This window comes from Podarcis melisellensis (genome assembly GCF_964234715.1).
Source record: "Podarcis melisellensis genome assembly, chromosome: 10".
In the NCBI taxonomy this organism is placed as follows: domain Eukaryota; kingdom Metazoa; phylum Chordata; class Lepidosauria; order Squamata; family Lacertidae; genus Podarcis; species Podarcis melisellensis.
Window position 1 is genome coordinate 16,422,803 of NC_138542.1, and position 20,717 is coordinate 16,443,519.

General features: G+C 44.2%; 1 protein-coding gene across 9 annotated transcripts in view; it reads right to left on the reverse strand.

Annotated features, from left to right (window-relative positions):
- Positions 1–5,312: 5,312 nt before the first annotated feature.
- KIF21A (kinesin family member 21A) overlaps positions 5,313–20,717 on the reverse strand; it is a 99,302-nt gene continuing 83,897 nt past the window's right edge. For all 9 annotated transcript variants that reach the window (XM_081929119.1, XM_081929123.1, XM_081929121.1 and 6 more), the window contains 7 exons: positions 16,591–16,727; positions 14,972–15,152; positions 12,857–13,021; positions 11,407–11,524; positions 9,261–9,431; positions 8,438–8,637; positions 5,313–6,527 (listed from right to left, as the gene is read on the reverse strand). In XM_081929119.1, coding sequence (XP_081785245.1) covers positions 6,434–6,527; positions 8,438–8,637; positions 9,261–9,431; positions 11,407–11,524; positions 12,857–13,021; positions 14,972–15,152; positions 16,591–16,727 — 1,066 coding nt within the window. In that variant the 3' untranslated portion in view covers positions 5,313–6,433. The remainder of the gene's footprint in view (positions 6,528–8,437; positions 8,638–9,260; positions 9,432–11,406; positions 11,525–12,856; positions 13,022–14,971; positions 15,153–16,590; positions 16,728–20,717) is intronic.

The window sequence follows — 20,717 nt, forward strand, 5'->3', positions numbered from 1 at the left end:
GAAGCAGGAAAGAGATGTTATGGGCTTTTCCGTGGAAGATTAGGCTATGAAGGGCTACTAAGCATGATGACTCTGCGGGAGGCAGTGTGCCTCTGAATATCACCTGCCGGGAAACCAAATGTGGCAAATGCTATTTAACCCTGCCCCGATTCTAGATTTCAAAATAGCATCACCTATCAGGAGGAGGAGCCACTGGCTTGGCCTCTGTCATCTTCATGGGAGACCCTGCTTGAGCCTCATTCTCCTTTCCAAAACGAGGGCTTTCAATGCATGATGGAGGTGGATAGGGCAGGAATAGCGGGCAGCAGAGGGCAGGCATTCAATGTTCTCTTTGAGTTTTCCTTTCAAACACTTGAAAAGGGGTTTCCAGGTCAGGAATATCCTGGACCTTGAGATATCAGGGCCCTAACCTGAAACCTAGGGGTGGTCCCTGGTGATGTGGTGTTATTGGGTCAGAGCCAGAAGAGATGGCCTGATGCCTTATTCTTTTTATTTATTATTATTAAATTTCTACGCCACCATCATCCAAAGGTCACAGGACAGTTGTTGTTGTTGATATACCGCCCTATACCCAGGGGTCTCAATATAAGAACAAAAAAACACATACCATAACAACAAAAACAAAGAAGTGAAGAAAATATGGTTATTGTAAAATTATATGTCATCTTGTTTGTTTGTTTTTTCTATTGTATTAAGAAAATCTTTAATAAATATTTTAAAAAACAACAACAAAAACAATACCCACCCCACACAGTTTAAAAGGTCATAGATTGTTTCATTAGCTAAATGCCTGGAAGAAGAGAAATGTTTTTGCCTAAAAGATAAAGCAATGTAATGAAGGGGTCAGGCCAGAAATAGGCAACCTAAGGCCCACGGGCCACAAGCGGCCCACGGGGGTCATTTAACCAGCCCACGAGCCACTCCTGAACTGAGCCGCCCACTCAGACTGTCCCCATGCGCTGCGCTAAACCTGCGCAGCACAGGGCAGCGCGGGGACTCACTTCCGCAGCACTGGAAATTGCATCTTCACATGTGCAGACGCCGGAAATCACAGGTGCACGCGCTCATGCACGAGCGCAATCTGGCCCACAGAGGGATCTCCACTGGAGGGAACTGGCCCAGGCGAGGTAAACCTTGCTGACCCATGGGTCAGGCGATCCTCCATGGGGAGAGCATTCCACAAGCAAGGAGCCCTGTGGGCTTTTGCGTATTTGACCAGAATGCCTGAAGGGCTCAACTGATATTTTTTTTGGGGGGGTAGTCCCAGGAGCCTACTCCATCACTTACCTCGGTACTTGAAGAGCCGCTTTGTCTCATATGTGATCTAAAGATAAAGGTAAAGGGACCCCTGGCCATTAGGTCCAGTTGCGGACGACTCTGGGGTTGTGGCGCTCATCTCGCTTTATTGGCCGAAGGAGCCGGCGTACAGCTTCCAGGTCATGTGGCCAGCATGACTAAGCCACTTCTGGCAAACCAGAGTAGCGCACGGAAACGCCAGTTACCTTCCCGCCGGAGCAGTACATATTTATCTACATGCACTTTGGCGTGCTTTCGAACTGCTATGTTGGCAGGAGCAGGGACTCAGCTACGGGAGCTCACCGTGTTGCGGGGATTTGAACCGCCGACCTTCTGATCGGCAAGTCCTAGGCTCTGTGGTTTAACCCACAGCGCCACCCGCATCCCTATATGTGATCTATTCCTGCGTTAATTTTGTTACCTGCACCCCATTCTCTGAGCAGCATAAAGTTAAAGGGACCCCTGAGCATTAGGTCGTCATGACCGACTCTGGGGTTGCGGCACTCATCTCACTTTATTGGCTGAAGGAGCCGGCGTACAGCTTCCGGGTCATGCGGCCAGCATGACTAAGCCGCCGAGCAGAACACGGAAATGCCGTTTACCTTCCCGCTGGAGCGGTACCTATTTATCTACTTGCACTTTGACTTGCTTTCGAACTGCTAGGTTGGCAGGAGCAGGGACTGAGCAACGGGAGCTCACCCCATCACGGGGATTCGAACCGCTGACTTTCTGATCGGCACGTCCTAGGCTCTGTGGTTTAACCCACAGTGCCACCCGCGTCCGTATATGTGATCTATTCCTGTGTTCATTTTGTTACCTGCACCCCAATCTCTGAGCAGCATAGGTTTCATCTTATTTTGTTTGGTGGGGTTGTGGTTCAGAGGTGCAGAAGACAAGGCCTACAGAGCTGTGGAACTGAAGGGATATTTAGTTCAATCTGTGGCTCATAAACAGTCTGAGTGTTGCAAGGGAGGGTGTGTGTTTTTCTGGGTCTGGAACTCCGGATTACAAAAGCAAGGTGAAATAGGTAAGTGATTCCTGTGGTGACTAGGCCTCGCTCAAGCTATGGACTGCGGTGAAAAGAAGGTGCAACGTACAATATTCCCTACAGCCAGCATCCCTGAGTGACCTTGCGCTGGAACATGAGGACAGTAAGGCTGGCAAGGCTGTAGCTGAGCCGTGATCATGCACCAAGATCGTGTACCAGGGTGAAGACGATACAAGATTTGCCGGCAGCTCTGACGACCTTCATGATTCTCTTTTCAGCTTTATCAAGGAATATGTCACTCCCCAAAAATAATTAATTGAATTATTATTTTTTAAAAAAAACAAAACAAAACCAACACCTGTTTGTACAGCTGTCGGCCTCCGACTTTTTCATTTACCAATACAGAACTGGATTTGAGTGAGAGAAAAAGTAGTGTGAGAGAAAATATTGAATCTGGAGATGTTGAGAGATGAAAAAGAGGTTGCACCTCAAGTTCTAGAGCTCACTTATTTTTCCTCGTTTTCTTAGCTCCAATATTCTCAGCAGTTCTTTGTTTCTTCTGGGGCCTTTTGACTTCTTTTTTGAGAGAAGGGTTTTCTTGCCTTGAACGTGTTGCTTCTTCAAGGTTGAAGAAGTTTGCAGCTATTTCCCTCTGAACCAATCCTTGGTCCAGACCAGGCATGGCCAAACTTGGTCCTCCAGATGTTTTGGGTCGACAATTCCCATCATCCCTGACCACTGGTCCTGTTAGCTAGGGATGATGGGAGTTGTAGTCCCAAAACAGCTGGAGGACCAAGTTGGGCCATGCCTGAAAACTAGAACCTTGGGTCATGAGCAATATTGAAGAGATTGAGCTTCCCTGTATACACAAACACACAGGCATAGTCTATTCCTTGGTGACGCTGAAACTTCACCATTTTTTTTTCTGGTTTTTCCTCCCCTCTGCCCTCTGGACTCTTCTGGGCCTTATTCTCTAGATCTTGATTTTTCTCTTAAGTCCTCCTCTTTTCCTTTTAATTTCTAGTCTTAATATTTAAGGCAATTTATTTTATCACTGTAACATAGTAAAGCTTTGAACTAGCATGGACTGGTGGAAGTTCCAGGGCACAATTTAGAGTTAATTAATTGCTAAAATTCTTACTTGCTTTTCATGCTACAATTGCTGCTTGTAATAGTTAAGTTGTGCATTTTTTCTGCTGAACGAAGTTTAAAGCTTGCCTATTTATATCCTGTTTTGTTTGCCATGTGGTCATTACTTACATATAATGTTCTTTCTCCTTTCCCCAGGATTCTTTTTATGTATAACGTGTTGATTTCTCTATGGTATTACTATGCTTATATCTTTTATAAACTGAAATGCACACACTGGTCTTTCTGCTGATGTATTCCAAAATCATTTTAGCCTTGGTCCATGTTTGGTCACCACCCTGCTGCCCATTTGGGCAAATTCAGAACCTCACTTTCAGGCTGTGAGAAATAATCAGAGACCCCAATGCATACTGTAGGTTGGTTTTCCGCGGTAGTCACTGGAGACAGATGGTGGTTTTGGTGATACGAAGTTTACGTATACATGTATCAGTGCCAGATTTATGTATAAGCTAAACAAGCTATAGCTTAGGGCCCCACTCTCTCGGGGAGCCAAAAAAAAATTAAAGGGGGAAAAACTGGATGTACATTTCCAAAATATAAGATAATAAAATAAAATAAAATAAAACCTACATACAGCAACAGTGTTTTATGTTGTGTAGGCTCCTATGATATAAGTAATGGGCCCCACCTGCTAGCCTGCTCCCTAAAATATCACTAGTTTGCTCATTTCTATATCAATTACTTTGATAAAATATGTATTTTGTTATGTGCAAATGGCTTTAAATACCTATTATGCCCATAAATTACCATATAGCATATAAAGGTAAAGGGACCCCTGACCATTAGGTCCAGCCGTGACCGACTGTGGGGTTGTGGCGCTCATCTCGCTTTATTGGCCGAGGGAGCCGGCGTACAGCTTCCGGGTCATGTGGCCAGCATGACTAAGCCGCTTCTGGCAAACCAGAGCAGCGCACGGAAACGCCATTTACCTTCCCACCAGAGTGGTACCTATTTATCTACTTGCACTTTGACGTGCTTTCGAACTGCTAGGTTGGCAGGAGCAGGGACCGAGCAACAGGAGCTCACCCCATCGCAGAGATTCAAACCGCCGCCCTTCTGATTGGCAAACCCTAGGCTCTGTGGCGCCACATTCAACACAAAAAAGCAGTGACAATTTGTTGTTGGCAAAGGACAACTGGACATATAAAGGGCCCTGTTACCTTCAGTAGCTATGGGCCTCATCAAACCTAAATCCGGCCCTGACGTGTATGCCGCTGAGTGGCAGCAGGTGGCAGGGCTCACAGCATTAAAACTCCAACAGATCTTCCTCCCCAATGCCATAGCTTTAGATTCCTGGAGACAGCAAGACAGGTCTGTTTCTCTTCTCTACTCCAGTCCCAAGACTGCCACAAGTTCCCTTTGTTCCCTCTCAGCCAGGTGAAGGGGGGGGACACACATGCCCCCCTTCTCAGGTATCTCTGACTGATACCTCCTCTAGCAAGAGGTCACCAGCTTTTGCTTTTTCTTTAATTGCCATACATCCTTACCTATGATATACCAAAGATGGTAATCAATGAGCTGATTGCTACATGCATTCTTCCTTTTGTTGCCTGCATTATTAATTTTATTTCAAAGTAAGTTTCCGCATTTAGAAAGGTGGAGATTTCAGCTATTTTCTTTGTATTCCCCTCTGCCATCCACCTTCAGATAATGACCAGGGTCCCAATGGCACTGGGAAGCCTTAACCCTTAATGACCGCTCTTTGGATTAACAAAGGCCATTAAAGAGTAACGAAGCAATCCACAAAGCACCCTTTTTAGTCTGAATGCCACAGGGTTGCTTACGTCTCTGTACAGTACTTGGGTCCTGTGTCACGCTAATTTCTCTTTCATGTATTACGCCAAACAAAAGTAGCAGCAATGAAAGTGTTCTCATTCAGTTGTGTGGGTCTTTTTTTTTTTTTTAATGTAAGCATCAACTATCACAAGCCGTACATTTACAAGTTCATATCCTCTACCCCACAGCAAACCCAATAAAACACTGTTCTTAAAACTTGCCGAATTTACAAATGAATGTTCCGAAAAGCTGGATAAATTATACAACCCTCTCGTTCAATATCCACACTCAAATCTACAGCAATTTAAAAAATCCACACAGCCACATGGTTAAGATAGTCTCTTTACACCCCATGTATTTACACACGGCCTTTTGTTGACACAGTTGCTACCATTCTTTTAACTAACTCCAAGGTTCCACAAACATATCTAAAATATATTTAGCAGCATATCAAAGTATGTTAAAAAGGAAGGACACCTTGTTTTTCCTCTTAAATAAAACGTCGTGAGATGACGGAAACATAAGAAAAATAGATTAAGGTTTTTCTGTAAGAATACTGTGGTAGGCAGAGCGCTAATAAAATGTTAATAATTCGACAGCATTTTAGTTTCTAGTCCTGAGCACAGAGTAGACACAGCTGCACAACTTTGGTCAGCAAGAGTATAATGCTAACAGCTAACGCGGATCGTATGGCATTCATTGTTAGCATGACACAGTCAGGGCAGTAATCCGTTTCAAACTAAGACCCGCCCCTCCCTTACACTCCAGTCTTAGTTTCTTACAGCAGCAAAACATAAGTAAACTTTTTGGGACCCCTGCTGCTCTTCCATTAAAGGCTTGGGAAATGAGACAAGAGATATGCTGGCACGTTCCATACAACCATAAAGTGAAGCTCAGCTGAACAGAAGGGGTCAGAGAGTGAGGTACACAGGGCACTTTCACATCCTAGGTTACAGGTCTTGAGACAACCATTCCAGGGCGAAAGGCTTCCAGTTTGTTCAACTTACAAAGCTAATAAATGCACACAAATCCAGCCGTTATATGTGAGGCAAGCATACCACCAACAGACTAGTGTTTGAGATATAGTACAGAAGGCAGTTCTTAAGGGCAGCAGTTTCAGCAGAATACGACACACTTAAACGGTACAGAAGAGCTGCATCTTCTTCTTCTTTCTCTCCAGCTGCAAGCATGTGCCTATGACATCTAGCACTGCAACGCTCGTCTTTAATTACTGGCCACATCTTCGCTCGCATCACCAGGATCGGAGATCTGTCCATCGAAGCTGCAGGGAGCCTTCCAGATTCTCACAGTCCGATCGCTGCAAAATATTTTTAAGCAACCGAATCTATTAGCATGAAGTGGGAAAAGGAAGAAGCAGAGAAAAGCCGTTTCCCCATTTATATACAGTAAGGTAAAGGGACTCCTGACCATTAGGTCCAGTTGTGACCGACTCTGGGGTTGCGGCGCTCATCTCGCTTTACTGGCCAAGGAAGCCGGCGTACAGCTTCTGGGTCATGTGGCCAGCATTACTAAGCCGCTCCTGGTGAACCAGAGCAGCGCACAGAGAGGTACCTATTTATCTACTTGTACTTTGACATGCTTTTGAACTGCTAGGTTGGCAGGAGCAGGGACTGAGCAATGGGAGCTCACCCCATCGCGGGGATTCGAACCGCCGACCTTCCAATCAGCAAGTCCTAGGCTCTGTGGTTTAACCCATAGCGCAGTACCCTTGAATTAAAAAACCAAAACTCTTCCACTGAAACGTTCCCTTACTCAAAAGCAGTATCTTGAGAAAGCGAATGCAGAGCAGCTCAATTATTTTTAGAGACTTGCTAGTTCCAGCAGAGCAGAGATTCTCAAATGCGTCCCACAACAATTTCATTGCACTACTGTGAAATATAGGAAACAGACTGAGAAGCACACTGAAAGAGGCTTTATATCAGGCATCCCCAAACTCAGCCCTCCAGCTGTTTTGGGACTACAACTCCCATCATCCCTACTTAAGAGGACCAGTGGTCAGGGATGATGGGAACTGTAGTCCCAAAACAGCTGGAGGGCCGAGTTTGGGGATGCGTGCTCTATGTTATTGATTCTGTTGGTTCACTAGGCATAAAGACCCAAATAAAATAATAGCGCTTAACATTTATAAGGACCAGGTAAAAGTCACATAGTCATGAGCAAGCTTTTGAGCTGATCAGAATTACGAGGCTCCAGAAGAGCTCCAGTATACCTGAAAACTTGCTTACTAACTTTACATTTACACTAGTCCTGATAAGCTATTATGCTACGGCTGTGTTTTAATACATTGTATTAAGTATTATGGCATAACATCAAAGCCATTTGACAAACAAAGGCTCATTAACTGCAAACAAGTAGCTATATCACAAACTTATCTATTTTTATGCTTTTCCCTTACAAGTAACTTATAGCATACTATTCAGTAAAAATACGTGTCTCCATATAAAACAATTAACATTTTACATTAGTTTGTTTTTTAAACAAACCCAACCAACCCAAATAATAACACAGTTTAAACCTCTGCCAGCTATGACCGTAAATGTGCAGAAAATTAAGTTGGTGGTTCACAATGTAGACAAACCCTTTGAATTTCTGCACATACTGGAAAGCAAAGAAGATCACTCACTGGCAGCATAGGCCCTATGCGGCCTAGAACCCACGTACCTACGGGACCGCCTCTCCTGGTATGCCCCGCGGAGGACCTTAAGGTCCATAAATAACAACACTTTGGAGATCCCAAGTAACAACGTGGTTAGATTGGTCTCAACTAGGGCCAGGGCCTTTTCAGTACTGGCCCCGACTTGGTGGAACGCTCTGTCACAAGAGACTAGGGCCCTGCGGGACTTGACATCTTTCCGCAGGGCCTTCAAGACAGAGCTGTTCCGCCTGGCCTTTGGTTTGGACTCAGTCTGACCCTTACGTTTCCCTCCCCTTACGGTTTTGATCTATGGGCTACTTTTAAAATGAGGTTGCATTTTAAATTGCATTCTAACCGGAATTTTAAATTGGTTTCCCCCCCCCCCCCCAATTATGTTTTTATTGTAATTTTATTGATGTCAGATGCCCTGAACCCAGCTCTGGCCAGGGAGGGCGGGGTATAAATTATTATTATTATTATTATTATTATTATTATTATTATTATTATTACTGGAATGCTCAGAATTCTTTCCAGCTATGCAGCGTGTGCAAAGAACATTAAAAGCAACTCACTCTGATGCAGTAAAAATCTGCCCGGAATTGGTGCAGATGGCATTGATGGGACTGTCGTGTCCCTTGAGTTCGCTTATTGGTGCAAATGTATCTACATTCCAGAGTTTCAGAATGCCCCCGCGGCAGCCGCTGAGAAGCACGGGGGAACCAGGCACATGTCCAAGAGCACAGACCCAGTCCTTGTGGGCATTAGGAACTTGCTGAAAAGACATATCACAAAATCAGGCTGAGAAACAGCATCATCCATCAGGAGGGCAAAGGCAAGCAGTTCGGTTCTGAAAAATGCATCAGATAATATGAAACAGAGGGCAATGCACCTGATTATATTGTGGTCCTCAAACATGGAATACTTAAGTCCACCTCTTAAAAAAAACTATGACTTGCTTACTCCAGAGCAAGTTGGCAATACAGCATCTATTGAAATTAGAGTGTGTGCTTTCAGAGTTCTATCTCCTACTCCCATATTTCTCTACTGCATGATCAAACATGTCCTCTGCAATTGTGAAGGTTAGAAACTTCCACTTAAGATGGATGCTGGGAATTTTACCAGAATTCTTCCAGAAGTCTGAGGACCGCAAAGGTCTATCAACATATAGCATGCTGCACGTTGCCAGTCCTCTGCTTAGGTGAAGAAAAGCCCAGCTGATTTTGGTTCAAACAAAAATTTTCAACCTAACCTTTCAGATTCTAAAATCAGTTTTCTAGACCCAAGTACTATTATTTTTGGCTTTCAAAATTTTCAAGCCTCATTTTGGAGTAGCTGAAGAATTTCAGTTTTGGGGCAGCTCTGCTTTGCAAGGTTCCTATTATATTTTAACAGTACCTGGATGAGGTCTTTTTGAGCCAAGTCCCACTTTTTAATGCCATTGTCTCTGGATCCGCTAAACAGGTTGTCTCCCATAATAGTAAGCGCTTCTATGCCGTCATAATGGGGAGGCTCAAAGTTGTGTGTAGGGCTTACAGTTCCCAGAGCTCCTTCAGTTACATCAAACATCTGAAATAGGAGCAAAACAATTTCAAATCTGCAACATAATCTTGGCCAGGAATTGACAAAATATAAATACCCACTCAACATAGTAGTATTATACAAACGTCTACAAAGGATTTGTAATAGTGTAGTAGTACCAACCACTAACTTATTTTAATAATTAACTAATTCAATAAAAACGATGCCTTATCTGAAATATATAACCCAGCACAGGTTTACTTGATTTCCCCCTTTAACTCAAATGACAAGTGTCTGGTTTTTGGACAAATGCTGCCATTACTATCTCTTCCCATCTCACTACCACAGTATCGCAAAGAATGGACACCAGATTATTACGCAGAAAACAATTTGAGGCCTTTTCGCTACACGGTCTGTCAACTTCATATTTTATAACCACAACAGCCTCAACAGCAAACTATCACCAGATGATCAATAGCAATAACTGTGTGTAAACAGAGGTATCTATAGGAAGATTAGAAGAGCTGACATCCTTTTGCCTATGTGGTAATTATGAACCATAAAAATTATAAAGTATTCATGTCAAAACAAAGGAGAGGCCAGAAATAACATTTGGAATAATTCTTAAAGAAAGAACAGAATGAAAGCAATTCCTGAGATTAGGCTGCAAACCTAAGCACAAATACCTGGGAGAAAAGTAACTTTCACCTCTTAGTAAGTCCACATGCATACTAATATTTAGGAAATAACTTAAAACTCCCTGGAGGAAAAAGTATCTTGAATAATGAGTGAAAGTTAATCCAATTATTTTATCCTCCAACATCGAAACAAAAACCCTAGAAGTTCCCAAAGACTTTTTGACTTTGAATTTATATTTTTCCAGGCACAGGTGAGAATGTCAGTTTGACTAGCCTTTTCTGGAAGTGAAAAAATAAAAGACAGACCAGCAGTGCTATCCTATACATGTCTTTGCGTGGACAGGCGGAGTCCCCAGATCCTGCGCGGTCCCCCCGTCATGTGGAATAACGACTCAAGACAACGTGCTATGGGATTAAATTGGCCACAACTTTATTAAATTTCAAATGTGGGTAGACCTTGGCTCAGGCATTGGGCGTTCTCCCTCCCCAGTCCCCAGCCGGGGACCTAGGGAGCATCAGGGTTATCCAGTGTGTGGGGGGGGGGGATGGGCCGGCTCTGGAGAACATATGTTCAAGCAGAGATAGCCGCCCCCGTAACGCCGCCGCCGCAGGGGAGAGCAATGACGACCTTCCGGCGTACGGTCAAAGCCTCCCTTCAGAAACCCCTTTAACGGGGAACCCTGGTATCGCCGCCGCAAAGAGGAAGATGGACAAAAGGATTCCGCCCAAGGCCTGATACTGCCAAAGTTGTGACGTTTTGCTACGGGAAAGGCGAAACCTGCCAATGCAGGGAAATTCCTTTCCGGCCCTTTAACAGCGACCTTAACGTAGCAGCGCCCGCATACCTGTGAAGAAAATTAACTTGCAAAACATGTGAGGAAAATTAACCTGCAACATAAGACATTGACTGAGGGTGGGTAGGGTGGGAGAAGCTCTGGAGCCAAGTGAGAATTCCCAGGTAAAATCCTCCCTCCTTTGTGTGGGCAGGTAATCCCTCCCCTACCTGGCCTGGTCTCCTTGGCAACTCTTTCCCCCAGGTGGGATTGGACAACTGACTGAGGTAGGCGGAGACCTCCAGGTATCCCACCTGAGGGATGGCATAGCCTAGCCTATGCTGTTGGAGCCGCTCCAGGTCTAGGGGCTGCACGCGTCCACGCAAAGGGCGCCCCCCGTTTTAAGCGGGGAGCGGTCATTATGTTCCATTGCACTTAATGTGGTTTATCCCCAGTTGTGGGTATAGGATTGCAACCTCAGGCATTGTTCTGAGTCGAAATGGATTGCAGTGCATTTCCACATCTTGCAGGGAAAGAACCAAAGAAAATGGAAACCTATTCTCGAAGCTTGTAGTATTACATTTGTGGTAAAGATGCAAAAGGAGGAAATACCTTAATATAGTGATCCTTTGAGCCAGTAATTATGAGATCTTGCCCATTGGAAATGCGGTCTACAGTAAGGCACATAACAGGGCCAAGGTGACCAGTTAGTTTTCCTGTGGACTGGAACCTAAAGAAACAAGCAAAGTGACTTAGCTTTAATTATTTCAAAGGAAAAGAAAGCCTCTCTCCTGCCCATTTTTCAAAAATGCACTGGAAATCAGGCTTTGATCCCTGCAGATAGTTATATGGGTATAAGTCGGAGTGAAACACCACATTAGTAACAGCAGGAATATCCAGTTTGGGGCAGAGTAGTTTAAACGCTGTATTTTGATCTTCTCCTACTGACATTCTTGATGGCAGGTGAATGCTACCGAATCAGAAATAGCTGTAAATAGAAGGTTGGGAATTCCACTTATGACATCTTTTTTTCCAGATTTGAGCCATTCTTTGTGTTATTTGCACCTCTTAATTTTTCTTCTCTGTTTGTTTCATTGGCTAAGTTCATATTAGACGCCATCAGTCACGTACAACCCCGCTTCTGAGGGTGTGCAGCATTTCACACCAAAAATCATGGTTAAAAATAGGAGGCTAGCAGACTTCAACTCCACAGAAAGGCTTAGACATCACTGTAGATGAGGCATCCCTAACCTGCGGCCCTCCAGATGTTCTAGCCTACAACTCCCATAACAGGACCAGTGGTCAGGGATGATGGGAATTGTAGTCCAAAACATCTGGAGGGCTGAAGGTTGGGGAAGAGCCCTTTCTGCGCTGGTCTGTGTGGGATGAATCCATGCTGTGGCTCTTCATTGTGTGGGTGCCTCTCTTCCTGGAAACTCGAGAGGACCTGCGCTGCCCAGGCAACTTTAGCATTCCCTGGTGCATCACCATTCATCAATAATATTAATAATAATAATAATAATAACAATAATAATTTATTATTTATACCCCGCCCATCTGGCTGGGTTTCCCCAGCCACTCTGGACAGCTTCCAACAAAACACTAAAATACAATAACCATTTAACCATTAAAAGCTTCCCTAAACAGGGCTGCCTTCAGATGTCTTCTAAAGGTTTAGTAGTTTTTTCTCTCTTTGATATCTGGTGGGAAGGCGTTCCACAGGGCGGGTGCCACTACCGAGAAGGCCCTCTGCCTGGTTCCCTGTAACTTGGCTTCTCGTAGTGAGGGAACCGCCAGAAGGCCCTCGGAGCTGGACCTCTGTGTCCGGGCAGAACGATCTACAGGAGGCATCCCCAACCTTCGGTATGGGGGAAAGCCATAATGCATCAATTCCCACAACGCAAACAGATCGTGAGAAGGCCTATAGACCCAAAAGCCTATTGGCTGTTCCCTGCCATGGATGTGTCAGTTGGCAAACAGGGGATGAGGAGAGCACTGGCTGCAGCCACACTGGGCTTCACAGGATCTTTGCATGCTCAGTAAGTATTTTGGAAAGCTTTACCTCTTCAGGTCCCACATTCTCACTGCATTTCCTGCAGCCGCGTACAGAAACGTGCCTGTTGGGTTGAGAGCGATCTGGTTGATCTGGTTCTCTCCAGCTGGAATCGTCACTGTTCTGTTGGTACTGCCAGAACATGCATCTACTGGCATCGCCTGGCCTGAAGACCTGAGTTTCGCACGCAGAAAAACAAGAGGAAAATAAACTTGCGATTATCTAAGAGGGGAAAACACACACCAAGTAATTCTATCAGTCCCACAAGCACATTGTATTCTGAATGTGGACAAAGAATCATCCTTGCAAAGCTTCCAAGCCTCTTATAAGCAACAATTCCAATGTATTTATTTATATCTCATTTGTATATTGATTGCCCAGTCTAGCCCAAATATTCTAAGCAGGCAACTGGGGAAAATGACAGACATGGTTATGGTGAGTCTTTCAGGTTCAAGAGTACAAGGGAGATTCAACAGCCACAATATGACCAATGTTTGCTGACTTTTCTAGTTCTAGTTCTAGTTACAGCGAATAAAATATTCCCCAAACCAGATGCTTTTTTCCTTAAAAAAAACATTTAGGGGTACTCTCATTTTGACTCAAGAAAACCACCATTTTATAGTTCAAATTAGGAAAAATCAATACAGTAAATGGACAAAAGTACAAAGATTTGCAAATGTTTAGGGGTATGCATACCTCTGCACGCCCTCCGCCCGAAAAAACACTGCCCAAAACCATGTGTAAGTAATCAATCCATTTCAGAGGTCTCCAAAAAATCAAGAGTTCTAAAAATTGGCACATGGACTGAGCCATCACACGACCAGGATGCATGTATGAATTGCATGTATAAATTGAAGACATCAGTATGTAGGGGGAAACTTGAAATGTAAACTGATGCCTCAAAAGTCAGTGGTAGACTATATGCTTTCCCGTGCCAGATTACTCTCTGGCTAAAAAGGTATCAGGAAACAGGAGCAGGAAAGACACTGCCCTGTAGTTTTGGAGAAGCTTTCAAAGTAAAGTGAAATCCATAGTCTGACTTTCTATAAAGGCACTTCTGACCTTGGGAGGAGGTGGTGTTGCCGGCTTCACGCCCCCAACACGTGCGCGGGGGCTGGCGCCCGCCCGCCCTTTTAAGGTTCTCTTTCTGACTTTGCTATGGACCTCGGTTGGTCGCCGTTAAGGGGCCTGGTAGGAATTTTTTCCACTTGGCAAATTGGCACCGGCCATTCGGTTTTTCATCTACCTCATAGCAAATCATCACAACCCTTTTGGTTTTGGCGGTTAGGCATTGGTAGGGTATCGTTATGTAAATGTGTTGGGGGGGAGGAGCGCCATCACCTCCCCCAAATAGTGAAAGGTAGTCCAATAAAGGATTCCGGGGGGCGTGGCCCTGTCCGAAGCCTATGGAGGCCAGGGCCTAAAGCGCCCCCCCCAATTGGTGACCCCGGGGGAGTTCCTAGTTGATGTGCATCAGCAGGGCTCCCCCTGCTGGTGTTAGCCCTTCAAGCAAACTGGTTGAAGCCGGATAGTCAGATAGGACCAATGCCTAAGCCAATACTGCTCTTTACCAATAAAGTTGTGGCCAATTTTAGCCCATTAACCTAAAATAATGTGTCTTGTGTCTTTATTTCTACTGGTGGGAGGTGGGACCTCGCCATGCAACAACTCCTGAGACAGGAGAGACTGGGTGAGGTGAACTCAAAACTTGCTGAGAAACAAGACTCTTCCTGCTACCTCACATCCCTTTCTTTCAGCCTTTTCTACTTGCCACTCTTCACCTAAGCTCATCATTTTTATCCATAAAGCCTCTACTATATGCTACCCAGGTGCTAAGTGCCCACCTGGAAGCAGACATTAAACAACAAAACACAGCCTCTAGTTTTCTTTCTTGCATCACCCCACTATAAGACACAGCCATCTGTCTTAGGCTGCACATCTTAAAATTAGTAAATTCATGCAGTTTTTCAACTCAATGGGTTTTACAACAAAGTAGCTGGGTTTTAGCCTAAGAGCTTTAAGATTAACTACATTTAACGTTAAGTACAATTTTCTCACCGCTTACTGCAAAATGGTATGCCAAATGTTAATATTAAAATTCTGCTTTTCAGAGTTGCAACTTACGTTAGTGTCCGGATACACTTAGCAGAATCGCGGATGTCCCACACCTTAATATAAGATGTGGAGACTGTGAAGACCAAGCTAGTATAATTACAGTATTTTACAGATACTACGTTGTTGGGATGACCACCCAGAGACATTATTTCCTGTCCAGTCACCAAATTCCATACTTTACACGTGCGATCTAAACAAAAAGAAAGCAGAACAAGAACAGCAAATTTAAAAGTGGATAACATTGTAATATACTGTGCAACACAGCTATACTGTTTTGGTGTGTAAAACAACTTAGATACCACCCAATCACCACCAAATTGCAGGAGTAAGAAGCCCCGTAAGAGCACAATACACATTTCTTATGCATTTTATATTGTATTTTATATTGTATTTTATATTGTATTTTATATTGTATATTATATTATATTATATTATATTATATTATATTATATTATATTATATTATATTATTATATTATATTATATTATATTATATTATATTATATTACAGTAGGCTTCACTAGCATACTCTTGTTTGGTTCCCAATTTTGCTGTGGAGATTTCATTACATCTTGAAGAGGAGCTGAATAATGATAAAGGGGAAATCCCTTAGAATTGCTCTTTTGCTTGGTTTTGCAGGGTTTTGGTAAGGAAGGAAGGAAAAGGCATGAAATGACTGTGGTCTGCGACGAAATGGCCTGTTTGCTAATCCGGGAACTTCCTATGTGAAATGTTTAGCTTGCTGTATGAGGTGTAATATGAGAAAGGATGAACTAAGAGGGTTGGAGACAGCACTTGGGTAATACTCGCTTAAGCAGGGTATGGCAAAATAAGGAATAGCAATGGTCAGTGGTCTTCAAGATAATTATGCTGAGGATCGCCTGTTCACAATGTGCATGCTCCAGGAGTTGGGGCAATGTATGTAATGCGCCATAAAAGCTTATGTACACTATTAGCAATGCCACAGATGGCTGCTCTGAATCTGTGTTTTGTGAAACTATAACTGAATCTGTTTTGAAATCCTGGTGTGGTGTGGTGTTACTTGCACCAGTGCTTCTACCTTTCATGAACACAAAATAAACTCTTTCTTGATTCAGCTGCCTCTCTCTCTGTGGTGACTGACTTTCCAGCCACGGACCCCTGAAAGGGGAAACCTTCGATCTCTACCAGCAAAGCTCCCACAGAACCAGTGTTCTATATTCCTTGCAGCCTGTACACAAAACTACTTAGCTGTCTGAAACAACAATGGCTTGTGAATAGCCTTGAAGAGAGCTCAACAAAAAGCACAATCAGTGTTAGTTATCAGGACACCTATGGCGGTACCCAAATTCCTCTTTCCCAGGAAGTTTCTGTGGTTGGTGAATCACCACTCCAGACTGTGGCTTCAATATCAAGCCAGCCTCATGCTCTCAACACCACTCCCTGCCTTCTTTAACTTCTAGCCTGATAAAGAATTCTGCAAAGCTCCAAAGCTAGCAATTATTTGAGATAAAGACACTGCCTCATGGTGGATCTCTCCACCAATTGCTTGCCTCCCTTCTTAGTAGTCAGCTTTCTCTCTTTGGGTAGCCCCATCGGTATATGAAGAGGATTCAGAAAGCTGCAAGACCAACAAGAGACATGTCAAACCTTTTGATCCTGTAAAGAGGAGGTCGTCAGTAGAATCGACACAAAGCACAGCCTTCGTATGACCTTCAGCAATGTGGATACAATGAATTGGAGAAGATCTGACGCATTTGGATGAAGAGAATGGGTTGATTATGCCTCTAGAAAAGGAAACAAATGATACAATGGATTAGAATATGTGACAGGTCATTTCTCCATCGTACATCATACATTTCCCCCACCCTGCCAGGCTCCTGAGAGATCTTACAGGGATCTGTAGAATAAGGCAGGCAAATGTGTTGACCTATTTATATACAGCAGACTGCACGTTCAGGTATTCTGCTCCTACCACAAAGGACATTTCCACCACTAGCACTGATGGTGGGGTCAACCCTGATCATTTTGTTGAGCCAAGAGCACCCACTGGCATTGCTCTGCAAAAGCTGAGGAACAGCACATCTCAGGGTTCCGGGTTTGAGCCCCCCATTTTAGGTGAAAGATTCCCGCATTGCAGGGGTTGGACAAGATGATCCTCACAGTCCCTTCCAACTCCAGAATTCTGAGACTTTCCAGAATTCCATCAGATTAGGGCATTGAGTGCCTTCTGCAATCCAGACCACCCACTCATACAGATCCAAATTCTGTGCCAGAGAAACCAGCTCATCTAGAACATGGTCAGCTGAATAAGAATATGTGGTAGAAAAAACTTCATTAAAATTGTGATGCGTTTTCCCCCCAAACAAAAGGTCATAATTTTATAATGTCATACATGCTGTGTTTGACATTTTTAAGGCCACACCTTTAGCTCATTTGTTGATGGGATTCAAATTTGAGCTGATGCCAATTTCTGCCCACTGGAAGTCGTGTGGGACAATTTTTCTCTGTGCCAGAATGTGTTTCAAAACTGGTCTCCCCTTCATATTTTCAGAGGCTTGCTTCAGGACATTTAACTATTGGCTCTGGTTGAATTTAGCCCTTATTGGTTTGATTCCTTTAGTACTGCTTGGTTTGCAAGAAAGCAGCTAGACTAAAGTCATGTGAATTCTGCTACACTCATATGTATAGAAGGGAAATGTTTGTTTTTCCATGCATCTGGTCTCTTACGATTTTTTGCATTAAATTTAAAAATTAATGCTTTCAGGGCCAACTCAACCATATGGGCAGATCAGGAGGCAGCTGCCTTGGGAAGCAGAAGCAGAGCTTAGGAGATGTTCATCATGTTGAAAGCAGCTTGCATGTTGCTTTTAGCATGGAATGTTTCCATTGCAAGCCAGAGTGGACCCCACAACCCTCAGATGTGAGGGCTATGTGTACTCTCTGTTTACCTGGCTATGTACTCAACCTGCTTGGCAACCTTTTGCTTGCTTTAAACCTTCAGCAGCTCTTGTCTAAGAACACAGTGAGAGCCCTGATGGATCAGATCACAAGCTCACTTGTCTGGAACAAGAACTGGTAATCTTAGAAGTTGTTGCTGCCATGGATTTCAAGCAGGGAACCATTCCACACATTAACACATCAAACTAGGTTCAGAGCCTTGGGAAACCACAGGGAATGCCCCAACTATGATTTAGAATGGAGCATGAGAGGAGGGGGGCCCTGAATTTTGGTATCACACAGGTCACTGCTGAAATTCAAGACCACAAGGTCCGCCACCGATTATGACTTTTACAGTGGTATCTTGGTTTTCGAGCGTCTCGGAAACCGAACATTTCAGAACCCAAACACCGAAAACCCGGAAGTAATTGCTTCCATTTTCGAACGTGCCTCGGAAGTGGAACGGCTTCCGCTGTGAGTTATTCAATTTTTCCAATTGAACTTACAGCCAGCCCTTTGCGCCTTGGTTGTCTAACATTTTTGAAGTCAAACGGTCTTCCGGAACAGATTACATTAGACAACCAAGGTACCACTGTATAATATTGTTGGATTCTTGTGTTCTGTTTTGGTTCATCTCTTTGGGTCCCTGACAAGGCAGAAAGGTAGCAGGGAAACTGCACAAATAAATGCATGAAGGAATCGTCCATGTGGGATAGAAGGATTGAAGGCCAGTATTCTCCCCAAAAGGATGCCTTTGCTTATCTTCTTATGGAGGCCGTTTCAGGTGAGGAAAATTTCCCATGTTTCCAACTCACTTTTCTATGAAGGGTTTAGTCTTTACAGAAATTGGAAGTATGAATGGGTGCTTAGACTGACTGGATACATAAAAAACTGATCCAGGGATGGAGAACCCCATACCATCTGAATGTTGTTGGTATTCAACTCCCATCAGTCCCAGCCAACATGATCAGGAATGAGGCAAGTTGAAGATCAGCAACATCTAGAGAGCAACAGGCTCCTCCTCATCCCTGAACTAAATTGACTTTCGGTCTGCATGCAGTTTTGGGTTCCGTTAACAAAACTGTTGCATCCATGGCAGAATGAACAGTAGTTAAGTCACAGCTAAAATGTATTCTATCCTGTCAAACGAGGATAGCAATACCCCTTGAAACCTCCTTAGTGGGCAGAAAGGTGAGTTCTGTGTGTGTTGCGTGCGTGCGTGTGTTAAATTTAATTTAAGTGAAGAGAAGGTATTAAATTGGATGCAAAGAGTAGCTTATACATTTTGAGAAATGCAGTTGAAGTTATCCTGGCAAGAAATGTGTAGTCAAGGTAGATGCATGCAGCACATGGAACATTTAGTCTTCTAACCTGATGTGGCACTTAAGGAAGAACTGGACCCAATTCCAGATTTTCCTTACAAATGCAATTGCTTTTGAACAAGGGAGAAACTGAATTCCCTGTTGCTTTGAAGCTCCAGCATTTTGGACACAATAAAGGAGTGCAGAGATGCCTATTGAAAGCCCAGTGACGTTGCTTGCTTTTAAAAAACACCACACACACACCCTAAAGTGGACTGTAGACATGCATAGTGCAAACCAGGTATCAGCAATAAAGAGAAGAGTAGAAGACTTCAGCAGAATTCTCAGGTGACACAGCAGAGAAGAGGTTACATATATCCTTGAAAAGGGCAATGAATAGGTTGTGTGGCTGATACAACTACCATAAAAACAACAACTACAAGGAAACCCTTACAAATGACCGTACTGGAGAGAGAAAGAGGGATGAGTGTCCAAAGTATTGTGACAAACATCAAGGAGAAAAAGTGGAATATGTTGAGAGATGCACACATTGACCTACTTCCTCGGTTTAAATGAATGGAGGAGCTGTTGCAGGCAGAGGAGCAGTGTGTGTAATATAAAAGTTCACACACAGCTGAAAAATATGAGAATACGGTTGATGCTATCCATGGCCCCATCGCACTGTACCTTTACAGCTTTAAACAGCCATGGCTTCCCTCAAAGAATCTGGGAACCGTAGTTTGTTAAGGGTGGTGAGTGTACTTAAGAGAGCCCTATTCCCCCTCACGGGACGCAGGTGGCGCTATGGGTTAAACCACAGAGCCTAGGGCTTGCCGATCAGAAGGTCGGCGGTTCAAATCCCCGTGATGGGGTGAGCTCCCGTTGCTCAGTCCCTGCTCCTGCCAACCTAGCAGTTCGAAAGCACATCAAAGTACAAGTAGATAAATAGGTACCGCTCTGGCGGGAAGGTAAACGGCATCTCCGTGCGTTGCTCTGGTTCTCCAGAAGCTGCTTAGTCATGCTGGCCACATGACCCGGAGGCTGTATGCCGGCTCCCTTGGCCAATAAAGCGAGATGAGCGCCGCAACCCCAGAGTCGGTCATGACTGGACCTAATGGTCAGGGGTTCCCTTTACCTTTTCCCCCCTCACAACGCTACAGTTCCCAGGGAAGAGGGATTGTTGTTATTGTTGTTTAGTCGTTTAATCGTGTCCGACTCTTCGTGACCCCATGGACCAGAGCACGCCAGGCACTTCTGTCTTCCACTACCTCCCGCAGTTTGGTCAAGCTCATACTGGTAACCTCGAAAACACTATCCAACCATCTCGTCCTCTGTCGCCCTTCTCCTTCTGCCCTCAATCTTTCTCAACATCAGTGTCTTTTCCAGGGAGTCTTCTCTTCTCATGAGGTGGCCAAAGTACTGGAGCCTCAGCTTCACGATCTGTCCTTCCAGTGAGCACTCAGGGCTGATTTCCTTAAGAATGGATGCGTCGGTCACGACTGGACCTAATGGTCAGGGGTTCCCTTTACCTTTTTC